The 17,569-nt window shown below is 39.6% G+C and overlaps 1 protein-coding gene across 5 annotated transcripts in view; it reads right to left on the bottom strand.

Moving 5' to 3' along the window:
• Positions 1–17,569, bottom strand: part of ARMC2 (armadillo repeat containing 2) — a 152,655-nt gene that overhangs the window by 13,305 nt on the left and 121,781 nt on the right. For all 5 annotated transcript variants that reach the window (XR_011650110.1, XM_071218618.1, XM_058307238.2 and 2 more), the window contains one exon: positions 10,497–10,690. Coding sequence is in view for 4 of the 5 variants with exons in the window: in XM_071218618.1 (XP_071074719.1) it covers positions 10,527–10,690 (164 nt within the window). In the remaining variant the exon portion in view is untranslated. The remainder of the gene's footprint in view (positions 1–10,496; positions 10,691–17,569) is intronic.

Below are 17,569 nucleotides of genomic sequence, written 5' to 3'. Positions count from 1 at the left end.
CACAGTTATCTAAAACACCTGTTTGGGAGCTCCAGGAGACCAGAAGAGCATCCTGCAACATCCTTGAAAGAATGGAAGGAGGAGATTGCCCATCTCCTGAGAAGATTCGTGGAAAGAGTGCTCCACACTGCAGAGGCTGGTGCCCATGCTCTACCACCTTGGGAGCTATTCCATGGCTGGGGTTGGAAGCTCCATTTCCCAAAAGGGAGCAGGAAAGAATGGTTGGGCACCAGCTTCAGCTACTGATAGTAAATTTGGCTGGTTAAAGTAAAATCCTAAGAACAGCCAAAGTTTGAATCTGTCCATGTCAGAAAGGGCCCATTAGCCACCATTTTAACTCTGCCCCAGCATGAGGGGAAGCCAGGCTCACTGAAAATCACAGTACTGATAGGAACTGACTTCTTTCATCCAGATCTGATTGCAGCTCTAGCCTAAGCCCCAGTCCAACCTCTGGCTGAGAGGAAGCTGGGGGACCTGCACCAGTCTCTCTGGGAAAATATAGGCCACTCCACAGAGGCTGGTGATCATCTACTCTGGTGATACAAACAGCTGCAGGAGCTATTCTGTGGCTGGAGTTGGAAGCTCCATTTCCCAAAAAAGGGAGGAAGGGACAGTCGGGCACCAACTTCAGCTACTGATTAGTAAATTCAGCTGGAAAGAGGCCAGTAGCTGCCATTCTTTACTTCACCCCCAGCATGAGGGGTAGTGGAGCTGATTGAAAATCACAGTGCTGGTAAGGACCAGTTTCTTTCCACCTGTACTGGACTGCAGCCCTAGTGTAGGCTCCAGCCCCACCTCTGGCAGGGAAGAAGCTGGAGAGACCTACACCAGCCTCTCCAGGTAACTGCAGGTGCATTCGACCAGCACAGACTGACTAGCCAAACACCTGGGGCTCCATACGCACACCCCAATAGAATAGGAGAGGATCTTTGTTTCCTCAGCCTCTCTGGGCAACTGCAGGCACTTTCAGCCCACATAAACTGGTTTGCTGAGCACTTTCAATTCCATCTCCGTGCCTCCAACCCAATAGGATAGGAGTGGGCTGGGGTTTCTTCAGCCTCTCTGGGCAATTGCAGGCACTTTCAGCACCCAGACTGGATACTCGGGCACCTGTAGTTCCGTTCCTGCCTCTCAAATAGGATAAGAGGGGAGCTCTGTTTCCTCAGCTTCTTTGGGTGACTGCAGGTGCTTTCGGCCCACACAGAATGAATAGTAGGACACATATAGCTCCATCCCTGACCCCCAGTAAGGTAGACAGGGAGCTGTGTTTCCTCAAGCTTTCCAGGTAAAAGCAGGCACTTTGGGCCTACACAGTCTGGACTGGTGGATATCTGTGGATCCACCCCCAACCCCCAATAGGATAGGAGGGGGCTGGTGTTTCCTCAGTCTGTCCGGGCAACAGCAGGTACTTTTAGCCTACAGGGACTGAACTGTTGGGCACCTGTGGATTCACCCACAGCCTAATAGGATAGGAGGGGGCTGGTGTATCCTCAGCCTTTCTGGACAACAGCAGAGACTCTGGGCCTACAGGGACTGAACTGGTGGGTGTTGGTGGTTCCTACCTCCAAAAAGGCAAAAGAGACAGTACTCCCTCAGCCCCTCAGGATAACTGCAGGCACATTCAACCCACACTAATTAGATTGTTGGACAGTCCAGAGGGTCTGTTCCCACCCCTGGCATGAGGGGAAGGCAGTGCTATGTCAGTCTACCTGGGCAACTGCAGTCATTTTGACCTGAACAGCATAGATTGCTACATACACTTGCAGCTCCATCCCCACCCCAGGCAGGGAAGGAAGGGGCATGAAGTTTCCTCAATCTCTCCAGGTAACTACAGATGGTCTTGGCCTGCAAGACTTGGATTATTACACACAGCAGTGGCTCTCTCCCTGCCCCTGGCAAAGGAGAAAGATGGGAGAAGTTTCACTGGTCCCTGGGGCAATGTGGGCAGCTTCACCCTCCATAGCTTACAATACCAACTACATCCTTGGCTCCTACTATACAACCAGCAAGGGAGAAAGGGCAAGAAAGCTCTAAACTAAAGAGAGAAGCTTCACCCGGAATAAATATATCTAGTAAGTCAGATGTCAGGAAACCAATAAAAAATTACAGTCCTTACCAAGAAACAAGAAGATACGGCCCAGTTAAAGGAACAGGATAAGCCTTCAGATGATATAAAGGAGTTGAGATAACTAACTATAGATGTTCAAACAAATCTTAATAAATTCAATGAGACAGCTAAAGAGATTAAGGATATTAAGAAGACACTGAGTGAACACAAAGAATTTGAAAGCATACATAGAATAAAAGGCACAATAAATGACATTAAAATACACTGGAGGGAAGCGGATTTGGCTCAATGGATAGAGCATCCGCCTACCACATGGGAGGTCCAGGGTTCAAACCCAGGGCCTCCTGACCCATGTGATGAACTGGCCCACAAACAGTGCTGATGCTCCCAAGGAGGACTGTGCAACACAAGGGTGTCCCCTGCATAGGGGAGCCCCACGTGCAAGGAGTGCGCCCTCTAAGGAGAGCGCCCAGCGTGAAGAAAAGTGCAGCCTGCCCAGGAGTGGCACTGCACATACAGAGAGCTGACACAGCAAGATGACACAACAAAAAGACACAGATTCCTGGTGCCGCTGACAAGAAAACAAGTGGACACAAAAGAACACACAGTGAATGGATGCAGAGAGCAGACAATGGGGGGGGCGGGGAAGGGGAGAGAAATTTTTAAAAAATACACTGGAGTGGATGTGGCTCAAGCAGTTGAGCACCCACCCCCCACATGGGAGGTCCCAGGTTTGGTTCCCAGTGCCTCCTAAAGAAGACAAACAACAAGCAGACATCAAGCAAAAACAATGCGCAAGACAATGAGCAAACAACAAGAAGCAAAAACAAAATGAACAGGGAGCAGATGTGGCTCAAGCAGTTGAACACCCATCTCCCTCATGGGGGATCCCGGGTTTGGTTCCCAGTGCCTCCTAAAGAAACAAAAACAAACAAGCAAAACAAATGAAAAAGCCAACTCAGGGAAGCAAACATGACTCAGTGGTTGAGTGCCAGCATCCCACATATGAGGTCCCAGGTTCAATCCCTGGCCCCAGTACCTCAAAACACACACACACACACACACTGGAGTCATATAATAGCAGATTTGAGGAGGCAGAAGAAAGGATCAGTGAGCTTGAAGACATGGCCTCTGAAAGTGAACCTACAAAAACAACAGATGAAGAATGGAAAAAATGTAATAGGGTCTCAGGGAACCAGATGACAGCAAGAAATGTGCAAACATATATGTCCTGGTGTCCCAGAAGGAGAAGAGAAAGGAAAAGGTAAAGAAGGAATATTTGAAGAAATAATGGTAGAAAATTTCCCAACCTATTTTTGGACACAGATATCCATGTCCAAGAAGCACAATGTACTCCCCATCTGAACAAATCCAAACAGATGTGAGACACATACTAATCAGAATGTCAAATGCCAAAGACAAAGAGAGAATTCTGAGAGTAGCAATAGAAAAGCAATGCATAGCATATAAGGATACCCAATAAGATTAAGTACCAATTTCTCATCAGAAACCATGGAGGCGAGAAGACAGTAGTATGTATATTTTTTTTCTTTTTTTTTTAATATTTTTTTAGTTTTATTTTTTACTTTATTTTATCCCTTCCCCCTGCCCCACCCCAGTTGTCTATTCTCTGTGTCTGTTTGCTGTGTGGTCTTTGTCCGCTTCTGTTGTTGTCAGTAGCATGGGAATCTGTGTCTCTTTTAGTTGCGTCATCTTGCTGCATCAGTTCTCCATGTGTACGGCGCCATTCCTGGGCAGGCTGCACTTTCTTTCGCGCTGGGTGGCTCTCCTTACAGGGTGCACTTCTTGCGTGTGGGGCTCCCCTATGTGGGGGACACCCCTGTGTGGCACAGCACTCCTTGCGTGCATCAGCACTGTGCATGGGCCAGCTCCATACAGGTCAAGGAGGCCTGGGGTTTGAACCGCGGACCTCCCATATGGCAGACGGATGCCCTACCACTGGGCCAAGTCCACTTCCCGGTATGTATATTTAAGATATTGCAAAAGAAAAACTGCAAGCCAAGAATCTCATATCTGGCAAGATTGTCTTTCAAAAATGAGGGCGAGTTTAGAATATTCAAAGATAAACAGAAGCAGAGTTTATAACAAAGAGACCCGCTTTGCAGGCAATACTAAAGGGACTGCTACAGCCTGAAAAGAAAAGACAGGAGAGAGCAGCTTGAAAGAGAGTGAAGAAATGAAGATTATATCAGTAAAAGTAGCTGCAAGTGTCAAAAGAGGGGTGAAAATAAAATAAGACAGATAAAACCCAAATATCAAAATGGGTGAAATAAGAACTACCTTTATAGTATAGTAAATAACACTGAATATTAATGGATTAAACTCCCCAATCAAAAGATACAGACAGCAGAATGGATAAGAAAATAAGAGCCATCTACATGCTGTCTACAAGAGACTCACCTTAGACCCAAGGGTACCAATAGATTGAGATATCCACACATGTAGTAATAAAACAAAGAAAAAAAAGCTGGAGTAGTAGCTATACTTATATCAGATGAAATAAGACTTTAAAAGCAAAACTCTTATTAGAGACAAGGAAGGACATTATATTATTAATAAAAGGGGGCAATTGACCAGGAAGAAATAACGATCATAAATGTATGCACCTAACCAGGATGACCCAAGATACATGAGGCAAACACTGGCAGAAATGAAGGGAGAAATAGACATCTCTGCAATAATAGTTGGAGACTTCAATACAGCACTCTCAGCATTGGACAGAACATCTGGGCAGAGGATCAAAAAAGAAACAGAGAGCTTGAATAATATGATAAGTGGACTAAATCTTATAGACATATACAAAACAGCTGAATATATGTTCTTTTCAAGTGCTCATGGATCTTTCTCTAGGATAGAGCATATGTTGGGTCACAAAATAGATATCAATAAATTCAACAAGATTGAATTTATACAAAACACCTTCTCTGATCATAATGGAATAAAGTTGGAAATCAACAAGTGGCAGGAAAAGGGAATATTCACAAATATATGGAGATTAACACAATCAGTAGGTCAAAGAAATTATGAGAGAAATCAATAAATATCTCAAGATAAATGACAATGAGAACGCAACATATCTGAACCTATGGGATGCAGTGAAGGCAATGCTGAGAGGGAAATTTATAGCCCTCAATGCTTTCATTAAAAAAGAACAGGGCGGCGGACTTGGCCCAGTGGTTAGGGCATCCATCTACCACATGGGAGGTCTGCGGTTCAAACCCTGGGCCTCCTTGACCCGTGTGGAGCTGGCCCATGTTCAGTGCTGATGCATGTGCAAGGAGTGCCGTGCCACACAGGGGTGTCCCCGCGTAGGGGAGCCCCACGTACAAGGAGTGTGCCCCTTAAGGAGAGCCACCCAGCGCAAAAGAAAGTGCAGCCTGCCCAGGAATGGTGCCGCACACACGGAGAGCTGACACAACAAGATGACGCAACCAAAAGAAACACAGATTCCTGTGCCACTGACAAGAACAGAAGCAGACAAAGAAGACGCAGCATATAGACACAGAGAACAGACAACTGGGGTGGGGGGGAAGGGGAGAGAAATAAATAAAATAAATGTTTAAAAATATATATATATAAAGACAAGACTTGTAAAAAAATAAAGAAGAAGAAGAACAAACGAAAATCAGTAATCTAACTACACAGCTGGAGGAACTAGAAAAAGAACACCATACAAATCCCAAAGCAAGTAGAAGGAATGAACAAGACAAGGATGCCCACTATCCACCACTGTTGTTCAATAAAGTGCTAGAGCTTCTATCTAGAGCAATCAGGCAAGAAAAAGAAATAAAAGACATCCAAATCAGAAAGGAATAGAATTTTCACTATTTGCAGGTGATATGACCCTATACCTAGAAAGTCTTGAAAAATCTACAACAAACCTGCTAGAGCTAATAAATGATGTCAGTAGAGTGTCAGGATACAAGATCAATACGTGAAAATCAGTGGTATTTCTATACACTAGTAATGTGCAATTGGGGGAGGAAGTCAGGAAAAAATTCTGTTTATAATAGCAACTAAAAGAATAGAATATTTAGGAATAAACTTAACCAAAGATGTAAAGCACTTATATTCAGAAAACTATAATGAATTGTTAAAAGGACATTCATGCTCAGTGATTGGAAGACTAAATATCATTAAGATGACAATTTTACCCAAATTGAAATACAGTTTCAATGCAATCCAGATAAAAATTCCACCAGCATTTTTTAAACAAATGAAAATACAACTATCAAACTTACTTGGAAGGGTAAGGGGTCCTGAATAGCCAGAAACATCTTAAAAAGGAAAAGCAAAGTTGGAGGACACTCACTTCCAAACTTTAAATCATATTACCTAACTACAATGGTTAAAAAAAAAAAACAGCATGGTACTGGCATATAGACAGACACATAGACCAATGGAACCCAACTGATGGCTCAGAAACAGACCCTCACATCTATGGTCAAGTGATTTTTGACAAACCCATCAAACCCACCTATTTTGGGCAGAACAGTCTATTCAACAAATGGTGCTGGGAGAAGTGGATATCCATAGTCAAAAGACAAAAGAGGACCCTTATCTCACACCATATATAAAAATTAATTCAAATGGATCAAAGACCTAAATACAAAAGCTAGAACCATAATGCTCCTAGAAGAAAACATAGGAACACTTCTTCAAGACCTGGTGGTAGGTGGTGCATTCTTAAACCTTCCATCAAAAGCATGAACCACAAAAGAAAACATGGATAAATGGGACCTCCTCAAACTTAAACAGTTTTGTGATTCAAAGGACTTGAATTAAGACAGTAAAAAGGGAGCCCACTCCATGGGAGAAAATATTTGGAAACCACATATCCAATAAGGGTTTGATTTCCATTCAGTCAATGGAAATCATACAACTCAACAATAAAAAAAAAAAAAAAAAAAAAAAAAAAAAAAAGCAAGCAATCCAATTTAAAAATGAACCAAAGATTTAAATAGACATTTCCCTAAAGAGGAAATACAAATGCCCAAAAAGCACATGTAAACATATTCCACATCACTAGCTGTTAGGGCAATGCAAACCAAAACGACAATGAGATATCATCTCACCTCACAGAATTGCCATTATTAAAAACAAAACAAAACAGTAAGTGCTAGAGAGGATGTGCAGAAATAGGAACACTTCTTCAATATTGGTGAGATTGTAAAATGGTGTAGCCTCTGTGGAAGACAGTTTGGCAGTTCCTCAGGAAGCTAAATATAGAACTGCCATGTGATCCAGCAATTCCTCTACTAGGAATATATCCAGAAGAACTGAAAACTGTGACATGAACAGAGATCTGCACACTGAAATTCATAGCGACATTATTCACAATTGCCAAAAGATGGAAACAACTCGTGTCCATCAAACAATAGAGGGATAAGCAAAATGTGATCTATACATATGAATACTATGCTGCAGTAAGAAGTGAAATTGGGATGCATATGATAACATGGATGAATCTTGAAGACATTATGCTAAGTGAGGTAAGCCAGACACACAAGGACAAATATTGCATGGTCTCATTAATATGAGGTTCTGAGGGATGGGTGAGGGAAGAATAGGTGTCATATGGGGGCATTTTTGGGACGTTGGGTTTGTTCTGCAGGACATTGCAGTGACGGATACAGGCCATTGTATATTTTATCATAGCTTACAAAATTGTGCAGGACAGAATATAAAGTATAATGTAAACTGTAGTCCATGGTTAGTAACAGTGCTTCAGAATGTGTTCATCAATTGTAACAAATGTACCACACTAATGAAGGATGTTGTTAATGTGGGAAAGTGTGGGTGGGGGAGGGAGTGGGGTCTATGGGAATCCATTATATTTTTTATGTAGCATTTATGTAATCTAAAGCTTCTTTAAAGATAAAAAAAATTTTTTTTAATAATAATAATAATGAAAGTGTTTCTGGGTGAAGTTTCCAAAATTCAGTTTTTAAAATATGAAGGTTTTTTTGTGTGTGTAGAATTTGGGGAAGTTTTATATTAGGCCAAACTTAATTGAATAGCTCTTACTATAAGAATGAGATTAAATTTCAAACACTTCTGTATTCACCACAATTATTTAGGTTTAACTTCTCCATACAAAAAGCAGTGATACTTTTTAACTTTAATTTAAAAGCCGAGGGGTTTTCACTCTTCTAATAGTTAAGCTATTCCAAATTACATTTGATTCAAACAATTGATAGATAAGTAGATAAATAAAACTTCTTAGATACACGTTTTCCATTATTAAGGTACTCAAAAATTTATTAGAGTATGTGAGTATGCATGACTATCAAGGAATAGCAGAATGCCAGTAGATGGTTCCAAGCTGTCCAGCATGCACATGAGTCCGAGGGAAAGGGGTGTAGTATGGAAGAGAACAGGAATAATGGTATCTTCCTTTGGGTTATATATGTTATAAATTCTGAAAGCACTATTTTCATTTTTTTAAAAAAAGTTTGGTTTTTGCTGTAATAAGGATAAAATACTTACATTCTTAAATATTATGGAGAGATTAGTCTTTTAGACTTTAGCCGAGTTTACTTAGTGGACTACATCTAGTAGCACATATTTACAGATAGACAGACTACAATAAGGTGAGTGTCCCTAGATGATTTTGTTGAGACCTAACCAGGGATGAGTCCTAGACTGGACGAGCCCTTGGAAAGTCTATTTGTTCCTAGAAAAGTTAGGTTTATTCTAATAGGCTTTGAGAGCCAGTCCAGTTTGGCATACCTGCTCTCATCCCATGAGTCTTGGTACTATAGGGTGAGCAATGATTTGTTAATAAAGCTCTTCTCCAAGCAAAGTAATAAATTTGCTTCTATTTCCAGTCTTCTTCATTTGGCTAATATGGAATACAACAATAATCTCAATTTCTTTGATTTCTAATCTTTATTCAAATGCCAAATCTATACTACAAAGAATGGCAAACTGAACTGCCATCATAATGCTAAAACTTATTGAACTCTGTACTGTGAAATTTGCTCATTTAATCATTTATTCTAAACTGCACAATAAGAAAAAAGGTATTGTTTCCATTTTATAGTTGAAGCTCAAGAAATTAAGTAATTTGCCCAAGTCCCACACAGCTGGCAGGGGAGAGCTAGGATTCAAATGAGGTTGGTCATATACCTAAGTCTACACTCTTCTTAGTAGGCATCACCTCCCTAGTCACAGGGTTACAATTAAAATGACTGTCTAGGCCAGTCATTTTATTTCAAATTAAAAGAGGTAAAATATGCCTTTTTTTACATCTATTTTACTTATTATTTAATAAAGAGTAGGTGGCCCAAAGCAGTGTCTCTTACTCTACTTATTCCTTCTCTTAATATTAGAACCAGAAAAATATGGGCACCCAGTCAGAAAGTTTATTATTAGACGTAGTAAGAATTACTACAGATGCTTATACAGTAATGCATTCCATTCATGTTAACCACCCTTCTTTTTATATGTAAATTCCAGTGGTCTGCACTGCACAGTTCATTTATGAATGAACTGACAATTCTTTAAATTCCAGAATTGTTAAATCAGGATTTTAAAACTAAAACCAAAACATTTAACAGAGAAGAAAGTCTTTTGCTCAAAACAAACAAACAAAAAGAACTATGCATATATTCATCTTATATTTCTTATAGTAGAAAGTATAACATATATACTCATTTTTCCATATTACCTACTGTCATGGTTAGGCTAATGTGTCAACTAGGCCTGGTAACTGTGTCCAGTTGTTTGGTCAAGCTAGGCCTGGTAATTGTGTCCAGTTGTTTGGTCAAGCAAGTAGTAAGCTAATTGTAATACAAGGACATTTATGGACTTTAGTTACAAGAGAGTTTACTGCATAGATAGCTTATTACATCTATATCAATCAAGAAGATTGCTGTCAGCAATGAGTGACTATCCAATTAGTTGAATGCCTTAAAAGGGGAAGTGATTTTAGCATTCAGAGAGAATTTCCCAGCTCTTCCTTTGGACAGCCAATGTCTCCCAGAAACTGATCAAGGACATTCATGGGACTTTCATCGGAGACTCTGGTTTGCAGCCTGCCTGTGGAGCCTGGACTTGTGCATTCTCAAGATCACCTAAGAGACTCTTATAAAACCTCATACTATTTACAGATATCTCCTGCTGATTCTGTTTCCCTAGAGAACCATGACCAGTACAGCTTTTTCACAAAAACACACACACACAAACTATGCATATATTTTCATCATACATTTCTTATAGTAGAAAGTATAACATATATATTCATTTTTCCATAATACCTACCAAGAGGAAATGCATATATCTTTTTAAATACTTAGGCTACTCACTAAAATCAGCACCTGAAAAACTTTTCAGTATTTTATAATACTGGAAAAAAAAACTCACTTGTTAACTACTTCTTACGAATAAAGGAGATATGACTTACTGTTTCTTACTGTTAGCATGATAATCTATATCATGCTAAAAAAGAAGGAAGAGGCAGAGGTTCCAGGAAGGTGTGATGACTCTGAATTCTGTTTAGAAGCTGCTGTGCCACAGGCTTGAATTCTGTTTCCCAGTGGAGTTTGTGATAGTTTCTTAGGTCTTGGTCAAAACTGCCCTCCAGTGCTAGTTCTTCATCTGTATTAGAAAAAAAAAAAATTGCAGCAGCAATTATTTGCAAATGTAATCCCATAAAACAAAGCGTTTAATTTTCCATGGCATGAGTTAAACCCATTCTGTGTCATCTTTAATATCACCATGACACAAGATAGGATTTGGGGGTTAAAAATCTTTTATATGGGAAAAGTTCTTTACTCTTTTCTGATCTTTACAAATATTCTATAATCAATATGTTTTAATCTCTTAATAAAAAAGGGCAATAATCTTTGTTTAAAAAAATAAATCCTAGATTGAACTGAGCTCTTATTTCAGTTTTTTTTTTAAACCACCCCCCTTGTTGTTTGCACTTGCTTTCTGCTGTCTGTGTCCATTCACTGAGTTCTTCTGTGATTGCTTGTCTTCTCTGTAGGCAGCACCAGGAACTGATCTTGGACCTTCCAGAGTGGGAGAGAGGCACTCAATTGCTGGTGCCACCTCAGCTCCCTGGTCTGCTATGTCTCTTATTGTCTCTCCTCTGTGTCTCTTTTTGTTGCGTCATCTTGCTGCACCAGCTCTCCGCCTGGGCCAGCACTCCATGTGGGCCAGCACTCCAAGCAGGCTAGCATGCCACATGGACCAGCACTCTGTGTGGGCCAGCTCTCCATAATCAGTCACCGCATGGACCAGTAGGCCCCAGGAATGGAACCCTGGACCTCCCATATGGTAGACGGGAGCCCAATCACTTGAGACACATCCGCTTCCCTCCTTTAGATTTTATATATAAATTCTCATCCAGAAGTCAGGTCATAACTTCCCAGATTAAACAAGGTATTGATTACTTCCTTACCTGCATATTAGAAAAGTTCATTACTTCAAAGGTTGACAGACATAAAAGGAGTCAGGGAATCCTTTTGGGAAAACAGCTTAGCTGAATTTAACACTTCAAACCCTGCTGAAAATCAGACATTTGCTGGCTTCAAAGCAGCCTGGGATATACTTCTTTGAAAAGACAAAAAAACCCTCCCCCCATGCCTTCTCCGATAACAGTGAAAACTGGAGGATTCTGAGAACCGTGGGGAGTACTGAATCCATGGATAATGCAGAAAAAAAATCCACTTATAAAATTAAAATGCAAAATACCAACTTCAATTTGCTTGTTAAGGGCACCCACAATTCTGCAAACATTATGAATATATCCAACCCAAGTAAGAAGGTAAATAGCTACCAAGTTTGTTTGCCTACTTGCCACTGCCTTTTTAATGTTTATATTGGGCCTTACATTCAGTGTGACAGAGTGCAGGAAAGTGTACTGCTGCCACTTAGAAGATAGGTTCTGCCACTTGTATATCTCTGGCTCAGGTTTCTCAAGTGGTAACCATTAAATTCTAAAATGACCACCAACATTGCTACTTAATAATGTGCAAATTCTTTTTCCATGGAGCCAATTAAAACCCTATTATAAAATGCTTTCTTACTCTGGTTATATTAAATTTTCTATACTGAATATTTTTGTGCTGGATGTATACTTTGACACTATTGGTGCTAATGTCACTACCCAGAATAAGATAAGGGAGACTGGAATCCCAACTTACTCTTCACCCTCCTTTCCTCACAACCAAGGGAGGGGACTATGCAGCTCTGAGATAAGTTACAGGCAGACACAAATACTTCAACAAGACTCTCTAGAGTGATCCCTGTAAGCAAATTTGAATCTCTTCCCCACACCCAGGATAAGCACGCCCTTGAGGGGAGGAGAATGTAGATGGTGCTTGATGCCTTCAAAGCCCTTTCCATTCGGCTCCTTTTTTTTTTTAAGTGGCCATAATTTACTTTTCTTTTTTAAAATATATTTTTATTTTTTTAAATCCTTAGATTACATAAAATGTTATATAAAAAATATATATAAGAGATTCCCATATACCCCACTCCCCACACCTCCCACTTTTCCCCCATTAACAACTTCTTTCATCAGTGTGGTACATTAATTGCAATTGATTAACACATTTTAGAGCATTGCCACTAAGCATGGATTATAGTTTACATTGTAGTTTACACTCTCTGGCACTCAATTCTGTAGGTTATGGTCATATATATAATGACATACATCTGTCGCTGAAATGTCACTCAGGACAATTCCAAGTCCTGAAAATGCCCCCCTATTACACCTCTTTGTCCCTCTTCCTGACTTCATCACCTCCAGTGGCCACTGTATCCACATCAATGATATAATTTCTTCCATTGCTAGAATCACAATAAGTCTATAGTAGAATACCAGTAAGTCAACTCTAGTCAATATTTTATTCCCCAGTCCAGAAGATTCTGGGATGGCAATGCCCACTCCACCTCTAATTGAGAGGGGGTTCCAATCCCATATGCCTGATGGATGGGACTCTCTTGCTTGCAGTTCCTTGGTTCCTTGGTTTGGTGGTTTTCCATCCTCATCTCCTTTTTAGTTGTCCTGAGTGAGTCCAGTGAACTGGAGAATAGATGTTGCAGCTCCACTGAGGCTCAGGACCCAGCTGACACATGGACAGTCCAGAGATTCAAGTCTCTTGGACGTCCACCTTCCAACTCCAGCAACAACTATAGGTTCAAATAAAAGGGACAGAGGAGGCATGTGTAGAGAAGTCACATCTGAGTCTAACTTTGTCACATTCGGGAGCTCAAACTCCAAAGCAGGGCCCACTGACAAGGCACCCAACTCCGGAGCCATCTGCACTTGGCTCCTTCTTGACAAGAAGAGCGCTAGACTGAGTGGTTTGAGATTTCTATATCCCCTTTCTGCTCACTCTTTCCCGGCTCTTCTAAGCACCAAACTTTTGTTAAAAAATGAATTCTCTTGCTTTACGCCCTTCTCTCCCAAGCTGCTCAGGGCTGAGCAGTGCAATCCAGCCACGCAGCCTAGGGCTTTGGTTGGACTGGGTTCAGCAAAATCTCTACCTTTTTGGTTTTCAATCTAACATGAAGACTATGTTTCTTCTATTGTGGCCCAGCCTATAATTAATTAATCCATCCTTAGACTATATTAACTCTAAATTGGGTTAGTCAAGATGACAGAAGAGTGGCCAAATAGCTACAGGTGAGAGAAAGGCAGTCTGAATTTTCAAAATAAATACAGCAAATACATTGAAAGTACAATATTATACTGGGCATTAAATATAGGAACTTGTACTGCAAAGAGAGGCAGATGCTGATTCAAAAAAATTTTACGTTTTTGATTTTCAAATGTTTCGACTGACCCATGGTAAGAAAAGATATCTTACATCATGACTCTGTAAAACTACACTTATTTATATACAAATATTAAAAGTTTCACAATCCTTACACCTTACACATACTACATATAATGTACTATGATATTTTCTGTCTTTGCTAGGTCATTTTTCAAAAATGCTGGTCACAACCAAATAGTTGATTTCATTACCAGTGTGAAAAGCACTGATATAGATAGCCAGTCATTCTTAAGCTTTCCTTGTGTACAGCACACAAATATTAGAATTTTTGGCAAGGTAATAGAAAGGGTTAAAATATTCAAAACAATAAATTTTCCAGTGATTATAGTTTAGCCTTAAAATACCCTTGAAATAATCTAGTACATTTTATGTCTATGTTAATAAATTGTACACACTCATCACCACCTGCCACCTCCCTTGAGAAAGGTTCATGGTAGCCACACCACTTAAGAACTTCAAGATAAACCTGCTAATGAGTTTATGAGAAGGGATTGCAGGATACCAGGAAGCTTCAGGCAATATATATATATATTATGCCATTTTCCAGACTGCCACCAGCCCAGCCATGTTGAGGAGTACTTTCTCATCTGCCCCACTACCCCACCCCAGTCACCTACCAGGAGAAAGTTGAGTAACTAATATTACTGTATCAACTGCCTTACCATTATTTCTAAAAGCAGTGCTTGCACTTACTTCATCATGGGCCTTTGTGATTTTACATCTTTATAAAAAAATTCAAATACACTCTTGCCCATTGTATAACATTAGCCAAAGGAGTGCTGATGCAAAGTACTAGAAATCTGTTGGCTTTTATAAAAGGTATTTATTTGGGGTAAAAGCTTAGTTACAAGGCCCTTAAGAGTCCAAGTCAAGGTTACCTTCTCACCCAAGTCAGTTGCAACGTGTTGAAAAAAGATGACAGGCCTGGTCTTGCCTTCTAGCTGCTCAGCTGTTCTGTTCTTTTCAGAGGCAAGCTATGAGGTGAATGGCTCATCTCTCCCCGGGGCCACACAAAGTCCTTTTCTGTGTCTATGGAGTGCTCTTTCTTTTTTCCCATATCTTCTGTGTTCTCCTTGAGTGACTGTCCATTTATACAGCCCAACAAAGGGGCAGGGACTCAATCCTGCATGCCCTAATGATGTGGTTGAATCAAAGCCCTAATCTTAACATAATCAAATAAACATAAAACCTTTGAGTTTAATGCAATCAAAGGGTATCAGGCCCAGAGGAACAGACCAGTTTACAAACGTAATCATTATCTCTTTTTGGAATTCATGAATAATATCAAACTGCCACACCCATGTACCAATTGCACTTACTACTGCCCAGCTGGCCACACAGCCACAGCCCTGTGAGGGGCGGGAGTTCCGTGTGCCCACACCACTGAGAAAACAGCCGGGAAGAAACAGGCCACACGGTCCAGGGGCCCAATCCTCAGGGCTCCCAATGGCAGGGCTCTTGGTCACATGAAAAGTTTGTGAATGTGTTTTACTGGTGACATGGGCTTTCTGATCTGAACTCAGTCCTTTTCCAAGGAGGTGAGATGGATTAAAGTGTCCTGTGTAGTGGAACAGTAGGAAAACACAGGGCTAAGAGTTTACTTTCTGGTGAAAACTCCTGGCTTTGCTACAGTGTTACCTTAGGCAAATAACTTAACCCTCCTAAACCCACTGTCCTCATATGTCTCCTGCTATTAACCTCAAGAGATTTTATGAGGGTAAAATTAACATGCTTTTAAAAGCATAAAGCAATGTGGTAAACCTACAATTGCTCTAATAAAAAGAAATGAGGGAAGCCACTGTTCCCTATCAGGCAAAAGGGTGAGAGGAGCCTTAAAGAGACGGCACTTCCCACCATCCCCCTCTTTTTTTTCCCATTCCCTATTTGGGAGCTAAAATAGTTTGGGATAGTTACAAATTGATGGCTCCATCCTCAACAATTACAACAATAAAAACTAGCAATTCCACAGGAGTAAGGGAACTAGATTTCCAGTTATAACAATATTCAGAATGTCCAGGTCTCAACAAAAAAAATTACAAAAAACCCACAAAGCAACAGTAAAGTATGGCCCACTCACAGGATGAAAAAAAAAATTGCCAGAAACCATCCCTGAGGAAGAGCTTACATTGGAACTATAAGTCAAAAACTTTAAATCAACCATCTTAAATATGTTCAATGAGCTAAAAGATCCATATAGAAAGAACTAAAGGAAATTAGGAAAACATGCCTAACAAAATAAAGAGATAAAAATTATAAAAATGAACCAAACAGAAATCCTCCCCCCATATGACTTAACAGGCATGTGTGTAAAATAATATTTAAAATCGATGTTAATGAACAATGTATAAAGATGTAATCTGAGACAGTAACAATATAGAGAGGGGGTGGAGATATATAGGAGTTACGAGTTTACATACTATGGAAACTAGGTTGGTACTAGTCAACCTAGATTGTTATTAGTTTAAGATGTTAATTACAAAGATAACCACTAAAAAAATAACTAAAAAGTAGAGAAAAGGAAAGAAGAAGGGAATCAAAATGATACCCTATGGAAAAAACAAATAAAAAAATAAAAGGCAGTAATGGAGTAACTGAGGAACAAAAAACATACAACACAAACACAGAACGCAAAAAGCTAAATGGTAGAAGTAAATCCTTCCTTCTCAGTTATTACCTTAAATGCCAGTGGATTAAAAAGCCCTATTAAAAGGCAGAGCTTGGCAAACTGGATGAAAAAAACATCATCCATCTATATGCTTCTAAAAAAGACTCATTTTAGGAACAAAAACACAAAGAGTATGAAAGGTAAAGGGTGGAAATAGATATTCCATACAAACAGTAATCAAAAGAGAGCCAGAGTGGCTATATTATTGTCAGATGAAGTAGATTTTAAGTCAAGAAAGATTATATGAGACAAAGAAGGATATTATATATTGATAATATTTCATCCAGCAAGAAAAGGTAACAATTATTAACATATATGCACCTTACAACAGAGCACCAACATATATGAAGTAAAAATTGGAAGAATTTAAGGAGAAAGAGATAGTTCTACAGTAACAATTGGAAACTTCAATACACCACTTTCAATAATTAAAAGAATATCTATACAGAATCTCAGAAAAGAAACAGAGAACTTGAACAACACTATTAGCTAATCAGACCTAGTAGATATATATAGAACATTCCTCCCAACAATGACAGAACACACATTCTTCTCAAGCATTCATGGAACATTTTCCAGGATAAACCTGTATGTTAGGCGACAATTCAAATCTTAATAAATTTAAAAATACTGAAATAATACAAAGTATCTTATTAGACTACAATGGAATAAAACTAGATAGTAGCAAAGAGCAAACTAAACCCAAAGTTAGAAGAAAGGAAATAGTAAAAGATTAGAGCAGAGATAAATGAAATAGAGAATAGAAAAACAATAGATCATCAGTAAAATCAACAAACATTTAGGCAGACTGAGAAAGAAAAAGAGTACACAAATAACTAAAATCAGGAATGAAAGTGTGGCCATTACTATCAACCTTACAGAAATTTTAAAAAGTATTATAAGAAAATGCTATGAACAATTATAGGCTAACAAATTAGAAAACTTAGATGAAATGGGCAAATTCTTAGAAACATAGTGAATTACCTAACCTGACACAAGAAACACAAGAGCGCAACAGAC

This window comes from Dasypus novemcinctus, chromosome 11, assembly GCF_030445035.2.
Source record: "Dasypus novemcinctus isolate mDasNov1 chromosome 11, mDasNov1.1.hap2, whole genome shotgun sequence".
NCBI classification, from domain to species: Eukaryota; Metazoa; Chordata; class Mammalia; order Cingulata; family Dasypodidae; genus Dasypus; species Dasypus novemcinctus.
This window is presented reverse-complemented; position numbering and strand designations above follow the sequence as displayed.